Source organism: Telopea speciosissima, chromosome 7, assembly GCF_018873765.1.
Source record: "Telopea speciosissima isolate NSW1024214 ecotype Mountain lineage chromosome 7, Tspe_v1, whole genome shotgun sequence".
NCBI lineage: Eukaryota > Viridiplantae > Streptophyta > Magnoliopsida > Proteales > Proteaceae > Telopea > Telopea speciosissima.
Genome location: NC_057922.1, coordinates 5873533 through 5893434, shown reverse-complemented (window position 1 = coordinate 5893434; position 19902 = coordinate 5873533). Strand labels below are relative to the sequence as shown.

Genomic DNA, 19902 nt, shown 5'->3' with positions numbered 1-19902 from the left:
TCGAAAGTAGCAGACATCAATATGATGGTGTCTCAATTATTTTTCCAATTTTCTAATTGCTTGCAATTTAGTGCAAGAGTTCAATAACCCAATACAACATCAAGCAAGCTAGAGGTCCCCATATATAGAGAGCAGCCAAACAATACCCACCTACCATCTACAGAATGACGGTTCTTCTGGGCTAGGACTAAAGACTTCAGAGAGCTTAACTAATTTCCTCCACTAATTAAGGTCGTCTCAAGTGAGGGCACCAGCTGGTCCTATGGCGAAATGACCGGCCTGCCCCCCTAATGACCCAAACTTTGCCGTTGTTCCGCGCCATGTGTTTGGACTCTTGACACATCCTACGTCCGGATCTTTATCCCCTCAATTTACCTGTTCGTCAATTTCCTCAATTCCATCTGATAGGCGGTAGAAATGGCCACCTACCTCCTGTCCAAACACACTGCCCAGATGGGGTCCACCTCCTTCTATTAAAGGGAATTGAGGAAATTGACGGGCAGACAAATTGAGGTGATAATTTTCCCCCTACTCTCAGATGCGCTCCTAGACAGAGAACACCGGACCTTTCCAAATATAGTCAAGATTTCTAGGTTAACCTGATTTAATCATTTTAAGCATGTGCACAAAATTTCACCCAATTCCGTTGCCCTTTGTAAAAATGTCCATTTTGCCTCAGATATTTTTCTTGATATCCGAACCTCCTCGATGCCAAAATCTGATTTCGGGGTTTTAATAGATCAACCAAATGCATCTCGTGTAATCTTGAATTCACTGTGTTTTTTCTTTTCTTTTCGTATTGTACTCATTTCAATTAGGATTCAGAAGTCAGAACCAGAAAATCTGAAGGAGCGAAGCCCCTCTCTCATTTGTTGTAAAGCTAGAAGCTATGGCAGGAAATCAGATAGTGACCAAGAACGCAATGACGAATACTTCGAGGCATTGCAAATGTTTTAGGTTCAAGTTCATGTCTCCCCTGAAAGAAACACATACATCCGACAGGATATGGAGATACAATAAGCATGCATAATCCAAATTGACGAGACTGACTGAAAATCGGACTACACCGAATCGGTCGATATCAAAACTAAAATCGAATTGAATGAAACTGATAAAAATCATTGAGTGTGAGATTATGAATATGTGAATTGATTATCCATTGATTTCAATATTAGTGAGAAGATTTTTAGTTGTAAGGGGATTTGTTACAAATCAATGAGTATCAGGCTATGAATAGAAAAATTAAATTGTGACAATGCTTCCATTGATCTCTTTGTTGACAATAAAAAATTAGTTGGATAGTTAAATGAATGATTTGATAACAGAATTCATTTTGGATGATCTTTTCATGAATGCTTCTTTTTACACATGGTTTCTGTTAGGGATTCTGGCTGCCTTTTCTTTTCAGTTTACACTCGTATTTTGGGACGGATGTAAATGTAAGCAAATTGCGAGGATTGTGTAAGTTGTAAGAGATTTGAATCTGCCTGTCCAACAGATTTCTTGGGTGTCTGGTTTTTTGGGACGGGTGTGTGTGTGGTTGTTAAAGAGCAGAAATTGCTCTCCTCTAAGATAGATAGGAGGGTGGGTGAGGTCTGTTGCAAGAGAGTTTACAGAATACTCAGGCCTCAAAGTGGAAGCATCAAAACTGTTGAAGATGGTGTTGACTTCAATAAATTTTAATCAGCTTTGTTAAGGGATACAAGTTTGTATTTCTTAACAAGCTTAATGATACAGAATGTAAATGCTAGATTTTCATTGTTAATGGGTTGAACAAACACAGAGCTCCCTACACTGATTTGTCCAATTCACATCATTGGTGTTCTTTATAATAATATGTCCTCTGTAGGCTGCAACTATATTTGCAACTAATTAATATAGCCAACTTGAAGAAGAACCTGTATGGAAAGTTCAATTGAGATCTCACTGTTTGCACTTGGTGCATTGTAGGTTTTCTATATTTTTGAATACCATGTTACTTCATACAAGGATATGATTTTCTCAGGCTGTTCCTGTCTTAAGAGGTTAAACACAAGAGGGAAATTAAGGTGGTGAGTTAGTGTATTAAAGAATTCACTTGTAGTAATGATTGAGTTTGTGTTAAAACATATGATTATTTCACTAGGGAATGAAAAGATTTTTTTTTTTTTTTTTTTTTTTTTTTAAAATGTTTGGGAATGAAAATAAGGTGCATGACTTTTTTTTTTTTTTTTTCCCAATATAGTTTCCTTAATCAATTTAAGGCTTTAAGCATAAAATCAAGCATTTTTATTCAACCTAATCAATGGGATTATGGAATCAATTGTGTCGATAGATTTCCTGTGAACCTATGATGTTTCTGCCAACCTTACCCCACCCCATGAGGTTGGCATCCATTCCCTGCACTAGGCAATGAGATGGAGACATCCCCATTATTAGCCTTATCAGAAGACCTGATTTTTGCTTTTTGAGTGTTTTGGCAAGGATGCTAATGGGGTTTAGCCTTTATATCTTGTCAATGTCTCCTAAATGTAAATACTGTGACATCTTACATTTTATGCTTTGTATGTGATTTATTATCAAATCTCAGTGGTGGAACCTATGGACTATTATCCTTTGTTACTTACTTGATCTATCACTCAAATCCGGATTATGATCAGATATCACTAGAGGAGCTAAGTTGTCCCATTGCTTTAGTCATCATTCCTACTCTTTAGAATGGGATTTCCCTTCATGACACTACATTTAAATAATAAAGTCATTGTCTTAAGGTAAAGAGATTAAATGATTTGTAATCAACAGTGATTGATTGAGTGGATAGAATTTTCTAAACTTCTCTAGAGGGAGGGGAAAAAAAGACATTTTTTATGCTAATTAACCGAGCATGAATTTGGTTCTCTATAACTTAAGGGAGAATGTTCTTTGTGCCGCAGTGTAGGTTGCGACCAGGCACATGGGCTTACCATTAAAGAGGATAGGGTAGGGTGGTCAATGTGCCCACCCCCATATGCCTGGGATCAGCCTGCACTGCGGCACAGAGAACAGCGCCCCATAACTTAATTATGAGATCCCTTGAATAATCATTGTACTAAAATGAAAGGAAAGAGCTTTTTCTCATGGTCCTAGTTAGTCATTTTGAACTTTACCAAAAAAAAAAAAATAGTCATTTTGAAAATTTCCTATTAACGTACTGTATATGAATTTTGGCGTACAACTAAAAAATTCAAGCATAAATATGCATTGTTTGGGCGTTGTTGTAAAAGCATGTCTTCACTCGGGTGACACGGGCGAGTCAACCGAGTCAAGTCAAAAACATATTCACCTAGTGTTAGAAAAATGACCAGACCCCCAAGTTGTTTGTGACTCAGTATTTTAACCATAATCAATCATTACTCATCGAATTTTTCAATTCTAATCCTTAAAACAGTAATTGTGGTCTATAACCATAGGTATGTAGTGTAACTCTCACCTTCCTCATCAACTGAACAATCAAAATTCAAAGATTTGTGATTCTTTGCTCTTCTTTTTTCCATGAATTTTCTCATATAATTTATGCTGTATTTTATGATATTTTAATGATTAAATGAGTTATTGTATTTAAAAAACAAGAAACATGACTCACTATGTAGAGTTGGAAAATCAAAATTTCCAGACCTTTATCCGCTGCTGTAACTATAGCGTTGCTGTGCGCATCGTGCGGCGCAGCAACGGCCATGTGTGCAATATGGGGCCCGCTGTTGCGCCACACGATGCGCACAACAGCGGATAAAAATTCTAATTTTCCTACAATGCTTTTACGTGAAAATAAACATTTTTTCAATGGGAAATAATAAAGGAGAGGATTACCCACGATGCCAATATGAGGAGGAATAATCAATACGACAAACCAATGGATTTCAACCCTCTCCAATTCTCCCATGGTGCAGTGTAGTTCGACATGGTGATGTCGACACCTGGCAAGCACGACATCCAACAGTCTGAGTTGCATCGCCCCAGATTTTTTTTCTTTCTTCTCGAGCTCGACATCGTTGGATATCGTGCTTGCTAGATGTCGACATCTCCAACTTAAACTGCACCGTACTGCACCATAGGGGAGTTGGAGGGATTTGGGTCCTCTGTAGCGCAAACGCACCATTCGACGATCAACAGTGTTCGGGCATGCAACCCAACACACAAGCGGAGTGTCGGGGTGTTGGGCTGCGTGCCCAAGCACTATGGACCATTGGATGTGCACTACACACCATGTCACGCTATAGAGGAGCCCAACACGGAATTGAAGAGCATTTTTTTTCCCCCAGAGAATGTTATCATTCACATGAGGCTTATATGATCACAGTAGGGGATAAAAAAAATCCCATGATGTCAGAGGAAGAGAGAGATAGACACATGGGAGTAGGCCACACTCCCGGACAACTATTTTTCGGCTCACATAGACAGTAGACACATAATCTATGAGGTGCTTTGGTTAGCATTTGTGCAAAGATTTTGGGGAAATCTGACAGTTTTTCTATGGGGTCTACACCAGGTCACAGAGCATCGTCGTGAGGAGCCCCATGACTGACAGAAGCTCTAGTGATGATCTAATCTGTTCATATGTCACACTGAACTATAGGATGGTTTTCGAAAACTCTTAGGTGTTAAGATCTATAGTCGCTCAAAGAAAGGTGAAGGGCTCAGCCCTGGCAGCTGCCGCATCCTTATATCAATGAGCTCAGACCGTTAGATACGACAGTTGCTAAGTGTCAACATCTCCACCTAACACTATAATCCAAGGGCTCACACCTTTTTATCAGTGGCTTTCTTTTTCTTCTTTTCATTGGGTAGTGGGGGTGAGAGGGCTGATACAGATTACACTCGAGCAATGGGAAGCTTCTTCTAGGGATATATGTCACTCTCCCAACAGGAAAAGATTAAGCCACGTTAACCCTTTTAAAATTTATAACGTAAATGTAGTAATGATTTCCAAACACAAGGATTATTAAGGCCCCATTCAGCACCTTTGAGTCCCTGACTAGATGAAAATGAAGCCATGATAGTGGCATGGCATGTGGCTTTCTTTCATGCTTTGAATTCTTATCTAGTAACCATAGGTTCTAAAGATTTACAGTTCCAATTTAATGAGTCAGATTCAATGATTGATGTCTTTGAGATTAGATGTCAATTGCTGAATACATCTTCTCTGGTTGCACTCCTGAGAAGTAGTAGATCTTCTCTCAGAAAAAAAAGGAACTATTGTTTTGATTTCTTACATTCCATAAGAGGGTAGTAGACCTCAAGGGGAAGTAATTTCCATGAAACTTTTACACCCTTTCCGGAGCTACCTAGGCTACCCTGGGATGAAGGTTGAAAGCAACTTCTTACAATATTGAAATGGTATTTGTAATTCAACTTTTACTTGGGCATTAGACACAGTTGTTTAAAAAAGATGGCTAACAGCCCACGCCACTTTCTTCTTTATATATGATGAAGGAAAGCACATATTCACTGTTGAATTCCCATTCTCATTCAAATGGTTCACTGTGGATATATGAACAGAGGAATTAGGAATACCATGACCCACCCAATTATAGTTCTTAACATCTGAACCTGGTTCAGATGGTCAAACCAGTCCACAATTTAAAGAGTGCCCAAAACTATAATCATGTGAAACTAACCATAAGTATATTCTTTGGGCTGGGTTTTACCTTTTAATTCATTAGGGTTTATGGACTGAACTGAATTTAACAGAACCAAACTTCTTTACCTAAAAAAAGGTTGGTCCGGCAGGCTTGAAAGCTGTGCATATAGTCAATATATAGTTAATTGACTCAATTGGGTATCTCCTTCCTCCTTTCACCATGGGTATCAACTCCCAAGTTAAACCAAGTTGTTGGCTACTTTGTCTATAGTACAACTGTAGCATATAATCAATATAGTCAATTGGGTTTCTCTCTCTCTCTCTCTCTCTGATATAATTGCTTCACGTTGTTCACTTTCTGCATGGAAAAGGGTCTTATGATTCTAACCCTAGAGGGTTCCTTATCATTTCTAGGTGGTGGGTTCAGAATAACGTTTCAATCCTAGACTTATGATGAGTATAGTAATCCACAGTGCAACATTAAAAAAGAGACAAACAGACAAAAGCTAAAGCAGAACGCTCCCATTGCTTTTCAAAAAAAGCAAGGTTGGCCACCTCACAAAGCCACACCCACAGCACCACCCCTACACCCTCCCCTCTTTCCTCTCTCTCTCTCTATGGTACTATGTATCTATCAATGGTGACATTAGCAAAAGCCTACTCATAAACTAGACAATTAGACATTGTTTGGTTGGCCTTCGGCCTTCCTACTCATGACTCAATATCTCTCGTTTCCTTTTCCAAATAATTATATCACCAAACTGCGCATGCCACCACCGAAGCCTGGTCCCTCTTCCCCCATAATCCCCTCCACCCACGCCCACGTGAAATCAATCTTTCCTATGGATCCCACCACCGTCACCCACCCCCTCTCTCTCTCAGAGCTCAACTGTTCAATGAATCCTGATTCCCCTAATCTCATTGTCCATAGTTGCCCAAGGTAAAGCTCTCTCAGGCTCCAACATCACACATGCCACCCTCCCTCAGTCCTAATCAAAAGAAGGTTCTTTCTATTACTACTCCCACTTTGACACTTTAAATCCTTACCATCCATTGCCATTCTCACGTCAAATCAACACCTACCCAATCCCCCACTATGTTGAACTCTTCCTCTATGGATGTTCCAAAGCCATTATCCATACCTTCTCTTTCTAGTTTCTATATAAAGGATACCTGAAAGCTATTCCTCTTCCCCTGAGCAGAGAAAAACTTGTCTTAGTTCTACTAATAAATCCGATCAAGATATGGAGAAGTGCAGATCATACCCTGAGTACTCATCGTCTTACAACGGAGCTGGGTTTCAATTCGAGGACGGACCCAAAACTTACAACTTCAATGGTCCTTCCGGCAAGTCGAGCGACCCGGAGATGAAGCGGAAGAAAAGGGTGGCCTCTTATAACGTACTCACCATGGAAGGTAAGCTCAAGTCCTCTGTACGCAGTAGCTTCAAGTGGATCAAGACTAAGTTCACCGACATCCGTTATGGTGTGTGACACTTCGCCACCACTACCCCAACACTCTCATCCTTGCAAACAAAGGCGACTTCTTCTACTGCAGCAAACGCAGCACTGATATGTGTAATGGTGTTTTGTTTGTTTGATAATCGGCGAAAGGGAAGCTTCGAGGCTTCTCATCAACATCGTCGTATCATAACCCATTCGAGCTTGGGTAATTTGGAGATAAAAGTTGTGCGTTTTAACTGTGATTATCAAAACTGAGTTTTTGATGTTTCGTCTTCTAGTTAGTTGTAGTTACGAGTTAAGAACCATTTGATTCCACTTCAGAAAAGTTTAAACTCGTTCTTATTTGGTTTGCAGTGGGATCATGGTTTTAGGTATTGGGATCGGGCCAACCCCGATATTTATCGGCACTGACTCATACCATATCGATGGTAGTATGGGAACAGAGGGCAAAATGGTTCAAAAACCCTTTATTGATATTTTCATGGGTAAAACAGTCCAATCCATATCAATATCAGAATCGGCATGCCGATTGCCGACACTGTTCAATAAAAAACCCTGAATGGAATCAACTACTTGACTCGGTTCAATAACTAAGATTAGACTCGCTGTTTCACTGAGTCACTTGACTCGTTATTACTTATGTTTGTCATAATCGTCTTTCGCTCAGGAATGGTCCCTGGTCAGTCATGCACTCGGGCAAGAGGTTACTTCTGCACGTACGTTCACCAACACATAAGGGTCAGGTGCTAACACCTATACCACCTATACCACCTACTACCATTCAAAGGATAAAGAAAGGTATTTATGAATACAAAAAGGACATGTGTTGGCACCGGACCCATACATGCAGGTGAACTCAACTCAGAAAGCAATGGGATTTCATTTTCGTTCTTTCAATTACCAAACACTAGGCAACATTCCAGTTCAATGGTTAGACTTTCTACATCTTACTTTGTCATAGAACTACTTCATGTTTTCGCTTATTACCCAAAAAGAGAAGACAACCAGGCCTTGGCTTTTCCATTGTCAATATGCTATATAATCATGATTTTAAATGAGTCGGAATAACCTGGTGGTATGTGTATGCTTCAGGTACGATTAAGTGATGACATTTGTTTGCTTTCATAAATACCTTTTCATACACTATTAATTACAGCAGGTGGAACAGATGTCATTACCTAACGTGAAGCGTACACTTACAGGTAGGTGATCCAAACTCATTTTAAACACAAGGCATGGTTCTCTCAACTGAACATCCTTAGAAGTGAATCCCTACATAAGCATAATTGGGTGTTTCCCAAGTCATATGATAAATAGTTTCATCCAAAAAGTATTACATCATATGGCACATTCAATCAACAAGCAAATTTTGATCAAGAATGTAACAATTGGTGACAAGGAAAAAGGTTATCAAAATTTGATAGATCCATGTGGTTCTTCACTTCTTTGTTCTTCATCTGCTATATGGATGAGATAAACCATGGAAGTTGGCATGTTGAGTGTTGACAATCCAAGAGTGTTCTATTATTCACCGACATAGTTTCAATCTTATACCAAGCATGTCTTATTACTTCTCCCATACACATTTTAGGCCAACCTGTGTATATATATTCTTCCCCCCCCCCCCCCCTCTTTTTCAATAGGTAAGCTCCAAGGAGAGTTGAACTATTTTTTCTTTTTGATTGATAGGTTAGTGTATATAATCTTTATTCACATAATCATGTATCTAGTTTTTCTCTTCCATATGGCAGTTCACCTGGCACTAAAACTTACTCATTACTGACGTGATCCTCCGAGTAATAAAGCTAGGTTTCAATCCAAACCCAATTAGCCAAGCAGAGAAACACAAGAGAGTGCATGAACAAGTAATGAGGTAAGTTAACATAAATGGGAGGATATATAAAAAAACTTGAGTCTGAAACTTGACAGAATTGCTAATATCATACATCCACATAGCATATCTAGGCATCATCTAGCCAAAACTAGCTGAGTGACCCATCCAACCAACCATTTTATATATAAATACATCAATCTATGTCACATGCCTAGCACAATGTGAACCATTGAATGAGGACTGAGGAGAGGACACTGTATCATTTAGCGCCAAATTGAGTTCCTAATTCAGCCGTATGGCTTACCTTTTATTACATTATCTATGGTAATTCAAGATCTGCATATAAGTACAGGAAGGTGAGGAATACCTGTCACTAAATTTGAGCCCAGCAGGCCGATAAGGCTGACAGTACAAAAACATGGTAGTCCAGAGTCCAGACCTGCGCCTGCTCGCCCTACACATTTGGCCAACTAAGTTTCCATTAATTATCCTGGTGTAGATGGAAGTAGATGAAGTGTCTGTAATCAAGCCACCTTGTTAGAAATGTACATTTTGAGAGAATGACAATCACCTCCAATTCAATTTGCCAACTATAAAACTCGTAATTTATTTCCTTGCTGCTGAGGAACTGTATAACTACTAACTAGGTTAAAAGTAATTGTCAATGTTCACCTTCTTTTCCCTTTTGGTTTTGAAAAAATTTCACAGAAGAATGCACTACAAGATTAATTCCAGCTATGTACCAAAATACATGAAAAAAGTTTACTTGTTCTTATTCTTAACAAGAGCAGGTTTCAAGGCTTCTTTATTTCATTTTTCAAGTAGTAGGAACCTTCCCATCTCTTGCAAAGAATGAGCAGCTTTGGAATGCATCTAGACTGCTGCCAAAGAAACCACTGAGGCTAATACTTTCCCCACTGTTGATCCGCTGAGAGAATGATAACCCCAGGTCTAAGGGACCCAACGAATCAGTCTGCATTCAAGTGATTATGGATAAGTAATCAGAGTTACTGTCAACTTCATCAGAGAACTAATTCAGTTAAGAAGTTTAACATTAAGTACCCATTTGATGTCTGCCAGCCCAACGCTACTTTCTAGGTTATTTACTCCTTGTGTCTGAGGTAGCAAGTCATCCTTTGGTTCTTGTGGAGCAAGTTCCCGGCAGGATTCAGCTTGGTTTCCCACCTGCAAAAACACCTTTCAGAGCAAGATTAGCCACTTCAGATAAAAATTGAACTGCCAGAAAGGTAGACAAGTAGACCCCGAAGGCCATTTAACAGTAGCTTAGGTGTAAGTAGCACTGAAGCAGTGAACAGAACAAATCAAAGAATATTGTCGACTCGAGTGATCCAACAGTATTAGCCATCCCCACAACACTTACAAGAATCAGAATTCAGGGTAGGAGTCCAGGATTTTAAGGATACTGACCAAGAAGATTCATAGAGACTTTACTCTCCTCCCCAAATGTAATTGAGGAGCTAAAAATATTCTGCAGATTAAAGAATGGACATATCATGAGACTATCCACCCAACACAAAACCATCTCTTTTCCTGGATCTGCTTTTGTATTTAGATTGTTTTAGACCCACCGAATAGAAGGATTGGGTTTGGGATGGATGTTTAGTTGTAAACCTTTGTGGTTAACCTGACCAACTCAAAGCCACCCTTAAATAGAATAATATGACAAACTGCAGTAACATGGCAAGCATTTCCAATACGGAAATTCCCCCAAACCATTTAACAGTTTAAATATTGGGTAAATGCCAACAGTTCTCATCTACTCAATTTGTCCTCATAGAAATGTTCCCTATTAGTAACAGTAATAATCATAAGTGAAATGACCAGTGAGAAACCTCAAACAAATTGGAGATTTTGAATGACTTGGAACCAGCATCCTGACTGCAAGATCCAGCATGAGCACTTCTTGAAGCAGGGAGTACATTTTCACCAGGTGAAGACAACTTTTGAAATGAAAATGCATGGCATGTTTCTTCCGCATCCAAGATGGATGAATGAGATCCATTTGAGGATGGCCTCAGGCCTTGAGCACGACCACGTATAAGATTCGAAATAGCAACATCAAATGAATCAGAGCTGAATGGAACTTGCTGCAAGCACAAATCATTCCCAACAGGCACTGGATCATAACATTTGGTGTTACCCTGCAAGGATGCGTCCGACAGTAGACCTCCAATGCTAATGTTTGTAAGACAATCATCCCATGCTAGCGATGATAATGAAACTCCCTGGCTTGTTCTCAGATCATCCTGGATATACATTGTATAAATAATTATAACCAAAGTGCAAAATTAAGTTGAGCAAGCCACTGCTACCCCCCCCCCCCCAAAAAAAAATGAAATAGAATCAATTGCTCTATCATTAGGGGTGTAAATGAATAGCCGAAATCCGTTTTCATATTCATGTCCGTATCCATTTAGCACTATCCGAATCCGTCCGAAAGCTAAGCGGATGCAGCTACGGATAGGCTAAAAAGCTATCCGAAAAGCTATATTTACATGTAAACGGATAAAATACTCGATCCGTATCCGTGTTCATATCCGTTTAGCACTATCTGAATCCGTCCGAAAGCTAATCGGATGCGGATGCGGATATAGCACTATCCGAGCCGAATCCGATCCGTTTACATCCCTATCTATCATGGACCCAACCCCAATCATTTAGGCTGCATTTGGTATGCATTCTTGGAATGCATTCCAGGTTGATTTTGCATTCTCGGATGATAAAATCAACTGTTTTTATCATCCGAGAATGCGAAATCGACCTGGAATGCATACCAAACACAGCTCTATATCATTGGCAGAAGTGCTCTGGTTTTATTACCTCACATCCTTGCTTTTCTCCTTCCATGATCTTCACATTCTTACTAAAACCTCTTTGTATGCCTTCAGTTTGTAAACAATCTTCAAAACCACTGGAGGTAAGAGGTAACCGAAGGTTTTCAGGCACTAAATTAGAGAGCCAGCCATACCTTGAATATAGACCAAGTCAGCAAGTTGATCAAAATAGTTCTTTGTGACCATAAATCACAATAAAACAAACTTCATACCTCAAACGGAAAATAGAAGGCTTGCCAATCATTGTATATACATCTGCTGCACTAGTATCAATGTCCTTCAAAGACCATCTTTCGTACGCAGCTATATTTTCCATACATATGCTGTATGGGAAAAGCATGAGCTCTCCCACTGCTATGCTTGAACTTCCCCACTTCATATTGAGATGCTTCACCACTGAGTGTATCTTTTTTTGAGCTTTCAAAGTAAGCTCCAAGTGTGGATTATAGCCATCCTATAATATGTGTATTAAAATGACATAAATGCCTTCAACACTACTTTTAAAAGTTACTGTTTATAAAGGGCATACCCAGTGCACGAGGCTCCCGCCACTGCAGGGTCTGGGGCAGGTCATAATGTACGCAGCCTTACTGTTTGTAAGTATAAAAATGTTGGACATTGTATTCATTATGTTTTTGTTTTTACCTTTTCCAGTCCTAAGCGAGTGCGTTCATCTATTGGGAAAAGCTGGAGCTTGATCTTCATGGAAGGTTTTAGTGTCTGTCCATGCTTGGGCACATTATTTTCTGTTTCTGAAATACCCACTCTGTCCAAAGACGGATGACCCAATGCTTGAGTTGTTTTAGAAGACACAACGTGTTCAGCTTTTCCAGCCAAATCAGTCTCATTTTTACCTAAAAAGAGAAGCAATACAGTTAGGTAATATAAATGAATTTAGAATCACTTTGAATAAATAGGCAACCTGATGCAATTATGTCTAAGCAATATAAGGAGTCAGAACACAGCATACACATGTCCATGCTAAATTAAAGCAGGTTCCTCAAATGAGATATAGAATTGGTGAATCCACTAGCATGACTAAGATCACATTTTTAAACGAGATAGAGAGAGCCTTAGAAAACTTAAAGAAGAATTGTAAAAAAAATACCACTCAGACGGCACATCTCATGCGCCGATTTGCACTTCTGAGGACTAGTTTTCTTTGCAGATGTTTTGCCTCTGGAGGAACTAATGCTTATAGTTGTATTGCTCTTTAGTGAAGCGTTATCCTTTTTTCTCCTTTGCTTCCCAGCAGTTTTCATGGCAAGATCTCTGATCACACTCTTCTTTCACAAAGCCAGTTTTCCTGTAGCATAGGCAAGGTGTTGAGAATCAGTTAGTTTTCTGCTAGAGTAACTTTATCAGAATAAATATTATTATTTTGCAATTGAGTCAAATTATTAATGCATCCTGCATGACTGAACAATCTATGATTTATTCTTTGTATAATATTCCTCTATTTCTCCTTCTATTGATGTTTAAATTGTATATGAATCGAAAAAAACATTATGATAAGATGCAGCTAAAAGTACGATAGAATTTGACCAGGTGGAGATATTATGGAAAAAGAACTTCACTCTGAAAGCCAAATATTTAAAAGATGCTTTCGGTAATAGCATATTGGATGTATAAATATTTTTTATAGATATATTGGATGGAAATTAGAAATGAAGACCATTTGGCTCATAATCCCAGCTCTCGTATCAACTTTTGCACCCATATAAAACCAAGTTGTAAAATCTATTTTAGTGGAGAACTGTGTCTTTCTACTCTTTATTTCTTTTCCACACACACACAAAAGAGTGCATTCTGTCGCAGTTCTAACGAATATAACTGATGCCATGATAAATATAGCAGTAGTAGTCAAGCGGTTGCAGAATGTAAGAGAGAACCAAAAGTAGCGCTCTGGATTCTGTTGCGTACTGGGTACAGATTGAATTCCCCTTCACTAACGAAACCCTAGCTATTCAAGGACAAGATTACCCTGAGGTTAAGAAGTCGGGCACCCATGGGCATCAATTTAGCTGTCATCACTACTATACTGAACTAGAATGAACCCAAAAGAAACCTGCAAAAGGATGCCGGAAATTCCAGATTGCAACCAATATGACTGAGGAAATGATAAAATAAATTGACGATTTTTTCGACCTCGATAGAAAACAACAGTGGAATTCACACACACCAAGTATAATGACCGTCCGGACTAAGAAAATTTCCCAAAACGTATAAAAAACGGAATTCCACCGATCTAGGTTAACATTTCTCCATTAAAGATTCTTAGAAATTGCCAAGTAAACTCAATCTCAGAGACTTCTCAAATCCTAAGGGAAAGCGTACATACCTCTTCAATCGTAGCCAGCGCAGACTCGTAGATCGAAGATCTCCAACAGGGATGTAAAATCTTCCCACGCGTTCAGAGTTCTAAAAATTCAAATTTCGAAGACGGATTATAGGCTTTGTAGCAGAAGAAATCGAAGAGGGAAGAGGAAAGCGCCGACGCGGGAAATACTTTCCGATTACGATTTCAAGAATTTGGTTTGCCTTTCTTTTATAGGAGTTTCATTTGGCTTTGGCGGTTTAAACGTGACCCGAAGTGGGTCCCATTAGTGCCAGCTGACTTGCCTGTCCCATTTCACCCAAAAAAAAAAAACAAAAGACTTGCCTGTCCCATTACCAAAAACCATGCACCTTATTGTACTTCCCACGGAAATAGCACCGTAACCATGTGATGATCTTTCTGTCACGACTCAAAACTCGTCCATAACATGAGAAGGCCCAGTATCCCCATGCCCAAGCCCATCTTTTAGAACAATAAGTCTCACAGCTGAACCCTTTATTTTTTAGTTGGCAAGGCCCAATCAAGATAGTTGGATACACATAGAAGTAAAGGGGTTAATCGATTCGGTTCTGGTTTGATTCAAGATAGGAAGGATAAAAACCAGAACTGAACCATTTATTAAATGGTTTCAATATCCAAAATCAAAATCAATTAATAAATAGTTCTGGCTAAACGATTTTTATCCATTTCGGTTTTATTGTCGATTAAAGTTAATACTTCTAGGTCCAATAGGGGATGGATCTGTTAGTTCTAGGCCCAATTGGGAATGAACCAGAACCTATTTTAAAGCCTAATAAAGAAATCTGATTTTTACCAAAAAAAAAAAATCAATTTATATGATTGTGACTTAAAAAATAGCAAAAGAAACAGTTTTAAATTAATTTACATGATTTCTACCACACAAAAAAAAAATCAATTTACATGATGTAAATCCACTATAAAACACTACATAGCATATATAGAATGTCAGGACTAATCATTTTTACATGTTTAATCGGTTCAATAGAGTACGGTTCTAATTGATTTTAATCGGTTCAAAACCAACGGTTTATCAATTCAAAATCAAACTGCACCGTTCAATTTCTAGAATCAATATTAAACCAATTAGCAAACGATTCATTAGATGCCCCCCAGTTCAAGTAAGATTGCAAAATAGAACGTAGCAAGAAAACTTAAGTAGAGGAAGGACCTGCATGTTGTCCGCTTATATTAGCATTTTACAAACCAAGCCAGTAGCAGACAGCGAAACAATATATTTAATGAGGACAGAGAGGGGAGAGGAGAGATGCCATGAGAGGGAAGTACACATTGACAGCTTATACTTCCTTTTCCCCTTTTACGTATTTAAAGGATGACTTTGAAAATTTGAATGGCAAAAATAAGGAGCTTATACATTCTTACAGTCAAAACGAATAGTGAAAATACATTGCAAGATAATCAAAACCAGTGAAGTTACAGTGAATCACCAAAAAGTTACAGAGCATAGACTGAATATGATTACAACAATTACAGTAATTAAAAGGGAATGATGGTGATGAAGATCAAGCAGAAGAATCATTCCAGATCAATTATCCCAAAATTGGAGAGAAGGATCTTTACTTGATCAACAAAATCTGAACCTGTTGCGAACTCTGTTAGCAGCCCCACAGCAAAACCAAACATTGCCCATCTGCATATCAACCATTCAACATCGAGCAACAGACATTTCATCCAAAAGGCGGATCAAGTCCAACAATGCAAACAAATAGAGAAAAAAACAAATATTAAGGAAAAGAAGCAAATGAAGAAAAATGGAAATTGGATAATTTTTTATTCTCCAATTCAAAGCATCATCAGTTACAACCCTTTCTCTAGTTGCCCTTTATCCAAGTACTAATGGTGCATAAAGAGAGCATATTGACGGCCACAAAAGCGTCCTTTGAGACCATGGCGAGGACTGTCTCTTTGCTATAACTCAGTTGCAACCCCTGAATTTTTTATGAGTTGGGAGCCATGAGAGGAGGACCAGAATTTTTTTTTCAAACCTTTTGAAGTTGGTTAATTACTCTGCTGCGGTGGCCTTATATTAAGTAATATATTAATTTGTCGAAAGAGAGACTGTCTTTACTCAAACTACGATGAAATCACTTAACATTAACTTTATATTCTAATTATATGGGTTAATCCATAAAATATATTAATGTCTTTTGTCTTTTTCTTCAGTCTGTCATGAAGGCTGCTACACATTTTAATATACCAGTGAGCACACACATGCATCAGTGAATCCTTTCTGAAAGCCCTGCTCATGAGAAAAAAGGGGGCTGTCAATGTAAGAGTTTCAATGCAGCCACATACAGTGCCACCTAAGTAATGCAATTCCAATTATCTAATTGATTATTGAACTTTATTTCAATTTAATTGGAATTTTTTTTATAATTAATTTTTTAGTTCATACTATAGAAAATAATTTTTTTTGGGTGAAGTTCTTATCTTTTAAGGGTTCTCTGTAGACTTAGTCCCTTATATGTTTATTATAGTTGCGATAATTTTCGCAAATCTTTTCAGGTCTCTATACTCAACATCGTTGTTATCTACTCAAGAAACCCACATACCCATTTATTCACTTCCATAAGATCTTTTTGACCATTTTATGGATATTATATGATTATATCTGCCATTAACAGAGTTAAGGATTGTAATTGCTCCAGTGTTCCCCCAAAAGTGACAGCAGGAACTGGGAGAAGATAGTAAAAAAAAGAACTTTTGTATCTCTTCAAGGGAACGAGTACATTGGGAATGGAAAATCCGCAATGACCAGATAATGAAGCAAGTTTAGAAAATATTTTATTTGCTTGAAAACCAGAGAGTTTTATTTGTATAAGAACACATCTATACCATATCAAAAAACTCAAAGTAAGTATAAATAGGATTACTTTCAATGAATCTTGAAACAAGACATGAAACAAACAAAACTAGGTGGTTCGATCAAAAGTGATTGTTATCTCGACTAAGCAATTATAGATGAATTGACATTTCCAATTCGAATGGACTAATCCGGTATATTTTCCATATATCATTTTCCAGCACAGGTAAAATTGACAGAGTAAGTGTTAAAGAAAATATGAAACCCAAATCTAATCTTTTTTTCTCAAAAAACTTTGCTTTAGCAAGAAAGCACCATGATGATTTCCTCATTATTGAATTGAGAATCTATTGTAATCCATTACATGGAATCCTAAAATAACCTGAAATACAATTTAAACTGGAATGATATGGTGCAAGTTGAAGATATTGACAGGACATGGGAAAAGCAAGAAATCACCAAGGCAGAAATGATGTTGGGAAGATGTCACTGCTTGTGAGTTAACAGAAGATGTGGCCTGGATAGAAAGGGTGGCAGCACAGGATTCATGTAGATGAACCCAAGTAATTGGGTGGGGCTTATTGAAGCAGCAGAAATCAAATTATAGTCTTTCATGCACGATTGAGAAAGGCAATTAGTCACTTCTTCACAATACGATCCCCAAAACACCCAGATGCTATTTCTAACAAACACCTATTAAGAAATTCATTTTCATAAAAGAAAAGAAATGAAGCAAGACCTAAATGCTGATGTGATAAATAAGTTAAAGAAATAGAACATTTGAATTTTTAGGCAACTCAATTACTCTTAATGTATAAGAGATTGTGCATGCACTTTTTCGGGCCGCTTGCTTAGGATTGTGTTTTGAATAAAAGTTTACTGTGACTAGCTTTGTATCCATTGCTCTGTCCAGGTTTCAAGAATCAAGAGAAGGAGGCAGAAAATTTTAAGGGAAAAAAGAGTATAGATTTCAAGAGGTACTGAGATATATCTTGATTGGTGGAGTGGTGAGTGTAAACCAATCCACAGTTGACATCCTTTGGGGAGGGAGGAAAAAATACTTAATTTCGATGGAAGAACTTTTTTCTTAAAAGAATTGATAGAGGTGTTTAGATGATATCTCAATTGGCGGAGTGACAAGTGCAAATCATGCCACAGTTGAAATCCTTTGGAAAGGGATACTAAAAACTTAATTTTGTTGGAAGATTTCTTCAGAGATTAGGATTCCAGGAATTTGGGTGTTTCTGGGAACTTGAAAAGTGAACTTCTCATATTTTATTCCAGTCATACCAATTTGAAGCAAATTGAACAAGAGAGAATACAGGGCTTTGGTTAATGGCTTGATCAGAATGAAAAATGAACTTCTCTTGCCCTTCAGCACTGGATGGAAATTATTCAACTTGATAGAGTCAGCTGCGGCAACGAAGAGAACCCCACCGCCCCCGGGGCGGCGGGAAAGGGGAAAATGGAAACTGTTCAAATCAAAATTCAAGTTTCTAATTCCAAAGCTCAATTATCCGTTTATGTTCCTTTGCCAGGTACAATCTAAATTATAGTAATTCTGGGTCACTTGATCCTAACGAAACCATATCAAATAGTTATCATCAAACACCATCAGAGGGCAAAAGGAAGAGACAAACATTGGTACCTGCCATTGGCAATTTCGTTCTTTCCAATGAATCCAAAGTAGGGTCCCTGGTCCGCCTGTTCGAGCTTCTTCTGCCGAAAGTACTCCTGAAGCTCTTTAGCCATCTTCCTTTGAAACTCCAAAGTAATTACGTTAGGATCCGATACCTGGGATACCTCAACCACTGAGGCCGGCTTCGTAGGGGCTGAAGGAGGAGACGGAGATGGAGGGAGGGGTTTGACAGGATCAGAGGGTTGTCTCAAAGGAGGGGCAACGGGTCTCCTGAGAGGTCCTTCAGCTTTTGAATTCCTTATGGTAATGGAAGCCTTTGTGGCAGAGAATTTGAAGGAAGAAGACGAAGAAGATGATGAAGAGCAGGTAGTTGTTGCTGAGGAAGAACATGAAGAAATTGAGATTTTAACGCAGGGGATTGAAGAAGAAGCTACAGACATTTTTTTCTCCCTTAGTGGTTTAACAGAATTTCCTTGCTCTGCTTCTCTCTTTGTGTTTTTTCTGGGTTTCTGTTTGGTTATCGGGGGAAGAGAAGAAACGAGGCTTAACGCCTGAAAGGTTGTGTTATCAGAGATTCCACACAAAAAGCTGTGGATAAGATCGATCCACCCAAGTTTCCCAAGTGGAAGTGTTCTTGAGACTTTGGAGAAGTCCATGTTAGCCCACTTCGGTTCGGGTTGATGGGCATTTAGCTTTATCGGTAGTTAATTAATCCCTGAAATTTTTTAGATCAAAATTTTCTATTTAAGATTCATTTATGGTGAGTGAAACGTTTTCTATGGGTAGAGGAAAACGAGTTGGATTCCATTCTCATATAAGAAAGTATAAGAATGGATGTGAGCCGTCTCGATGACATCCACCATGTGAGACCCACTCATGGCGGACACCATCTGGATGTACGAGAATGGGATCCTGCCTCGAGGAAAACTTTGTCCTAACTTCAATGTCATAATATTTTGTTCCACAATGGTACTTTCAAGTAAAACTCAATTTAGTTACGCCTTAGGTAACTCTACTGGTCCACTGTTGGACAATAGCAATTTTGTTTAAAAATTATTCACTTTTTAAGAATAAATAAGACACCATTACTTCAAAAGTATGGAAATGAAAAATGTCGATCTTTTGCTCAGGAAAAGAAACACATTACTAAAATGTCTAATACAATTGCAATTAAGAACAAGAAGTTTCTCTTTGGTTGCTAAAATAAGTTAGTATTCAAATCTATCTTTTATTTACTTTGGTGGGTAAGGTGATCACCAATGTCCAATACAAATTAATTGCTAATAAATTCTGATAATCACAAATTATTAGGCTCTATTTGGTTGCAAGTAAATG

The 19902-nt window shown here is 38.3% G+C and overlaps 2 protein-coding genes and 1 long non-coding RNA gene across 4 annotated transcripts; 1 reads left to right on the top strand and 2 right to left on the bottom strand.

Moving 5' to 3' along the window:
- Positions 1 to 220: 220 nt before the first annotated feature.
- On the top strand, positions 221 to 16779 carry LOC122669544. The gene is made up of 3 exons (XR_006334040.1): positions 221 to 231; positions 13066 to 13070; positions 16564 to 16779. It is a non-coding gene; the product is annotated as an uncharacterized LOC122669544 (long non-coding RNA).
- On the bottom strand, positions 9541 to 14174 carry LOC122669538 (TSL-kinase interacting protein 1-like). Of its 2 annotated transcripts, none has more exons than XM_043866315.1 (8): positions 14090 to 14174; positions 12857 to 13054; positions 12394 to 12602; positions 11961 to 12202; positions 11735 to 11882; positions 10747 to 11160; positions 9956 to 10078; positions 9541 to 9866 (listed from the first exon to the last, which is right to left on the bottom strand). In XM_043866315.1, exons 2-8 carry the CDS (start codon positions 13008 to 13010, stop codon positions 9711 to 9713), a joined length of 1446 nt encoding a protein of 481 aa, XP_043722250.1. In that variant the 5' UTR covers positions 13011 to 13054; positions 14090 to 14174; the 3' UTR covers positions 9541 to 9710. The 2 variants fall into 2 exon arrangements, with proteins under 2 accessions (XP_043722250.1, XP_043722249.1); XM_043866314.1 differs by having other exon boundaries at positions 12857 to 13062; positions 14090 to 14157.
- On the bottom strand, positions 15492 to 19105 carry LOC122669542 (light-harvesting complex-like protein OHP2, chloroplastic). Its single transcript, XM_043866319.1, has 2 exons — positions 18577 to 19105; positions 15492 to 15755 (listed from the first exon to the last, which is right to left on the bottom strand). The coding sequence occupies exons 1-2, from the start codon at positions 19005 to 19007 to the stop codon at positions 15641 to 15643; spliced, it is 546 nt and encodes a 181-aa protein (XP_043722254.1). The 5' UTR covers positions 19008 to 19105; the 3' UTR covers positions 15492 to 15640.
- Between the last annotated feature and the right edge of the window lie 797 nt (positions 19106 to 19902).

Bases quoted from the DNA above. Each gene is read 5' to 3' on its own strand.
- LOC122669538 (XM_043866315.1), bottom strand. From the start codon at position 13,010: ATGAAAACTGCTGGGAAGCAAAGGAGAAAAAAGGATAACGCTTCACTA. The intron at 12,603-12,856 runs GTATTTTTTTTA...TTCTCTTTTTAG, and splicing joins TGAGATGTGCCGTCTGAGTG to GTAAAAATGAGACTGATTTG. The intron at 10,079-10,746 runs GTTTCTCACTGG...GTGTTTTTGCAG, and splicing joins AAATCTCCAATTTGTTTGAG to GTGGGAAACCAAGCTGAATC.
- LOC122669542 (XM_043866319.1), bottom strand. From the start codon at position 19,007: ATGTCTGTAGCTTCTTCTTCAATCCCCTGCGTTAAAATCTCAATTTCT. The intron at 15,756-18,576 runs GTACCAATGTTT...GTTGATATGCAG, and splicing joins AACGAAATTGCCAATGGCAG to ATGGGCAATGTTTGGTTTTG.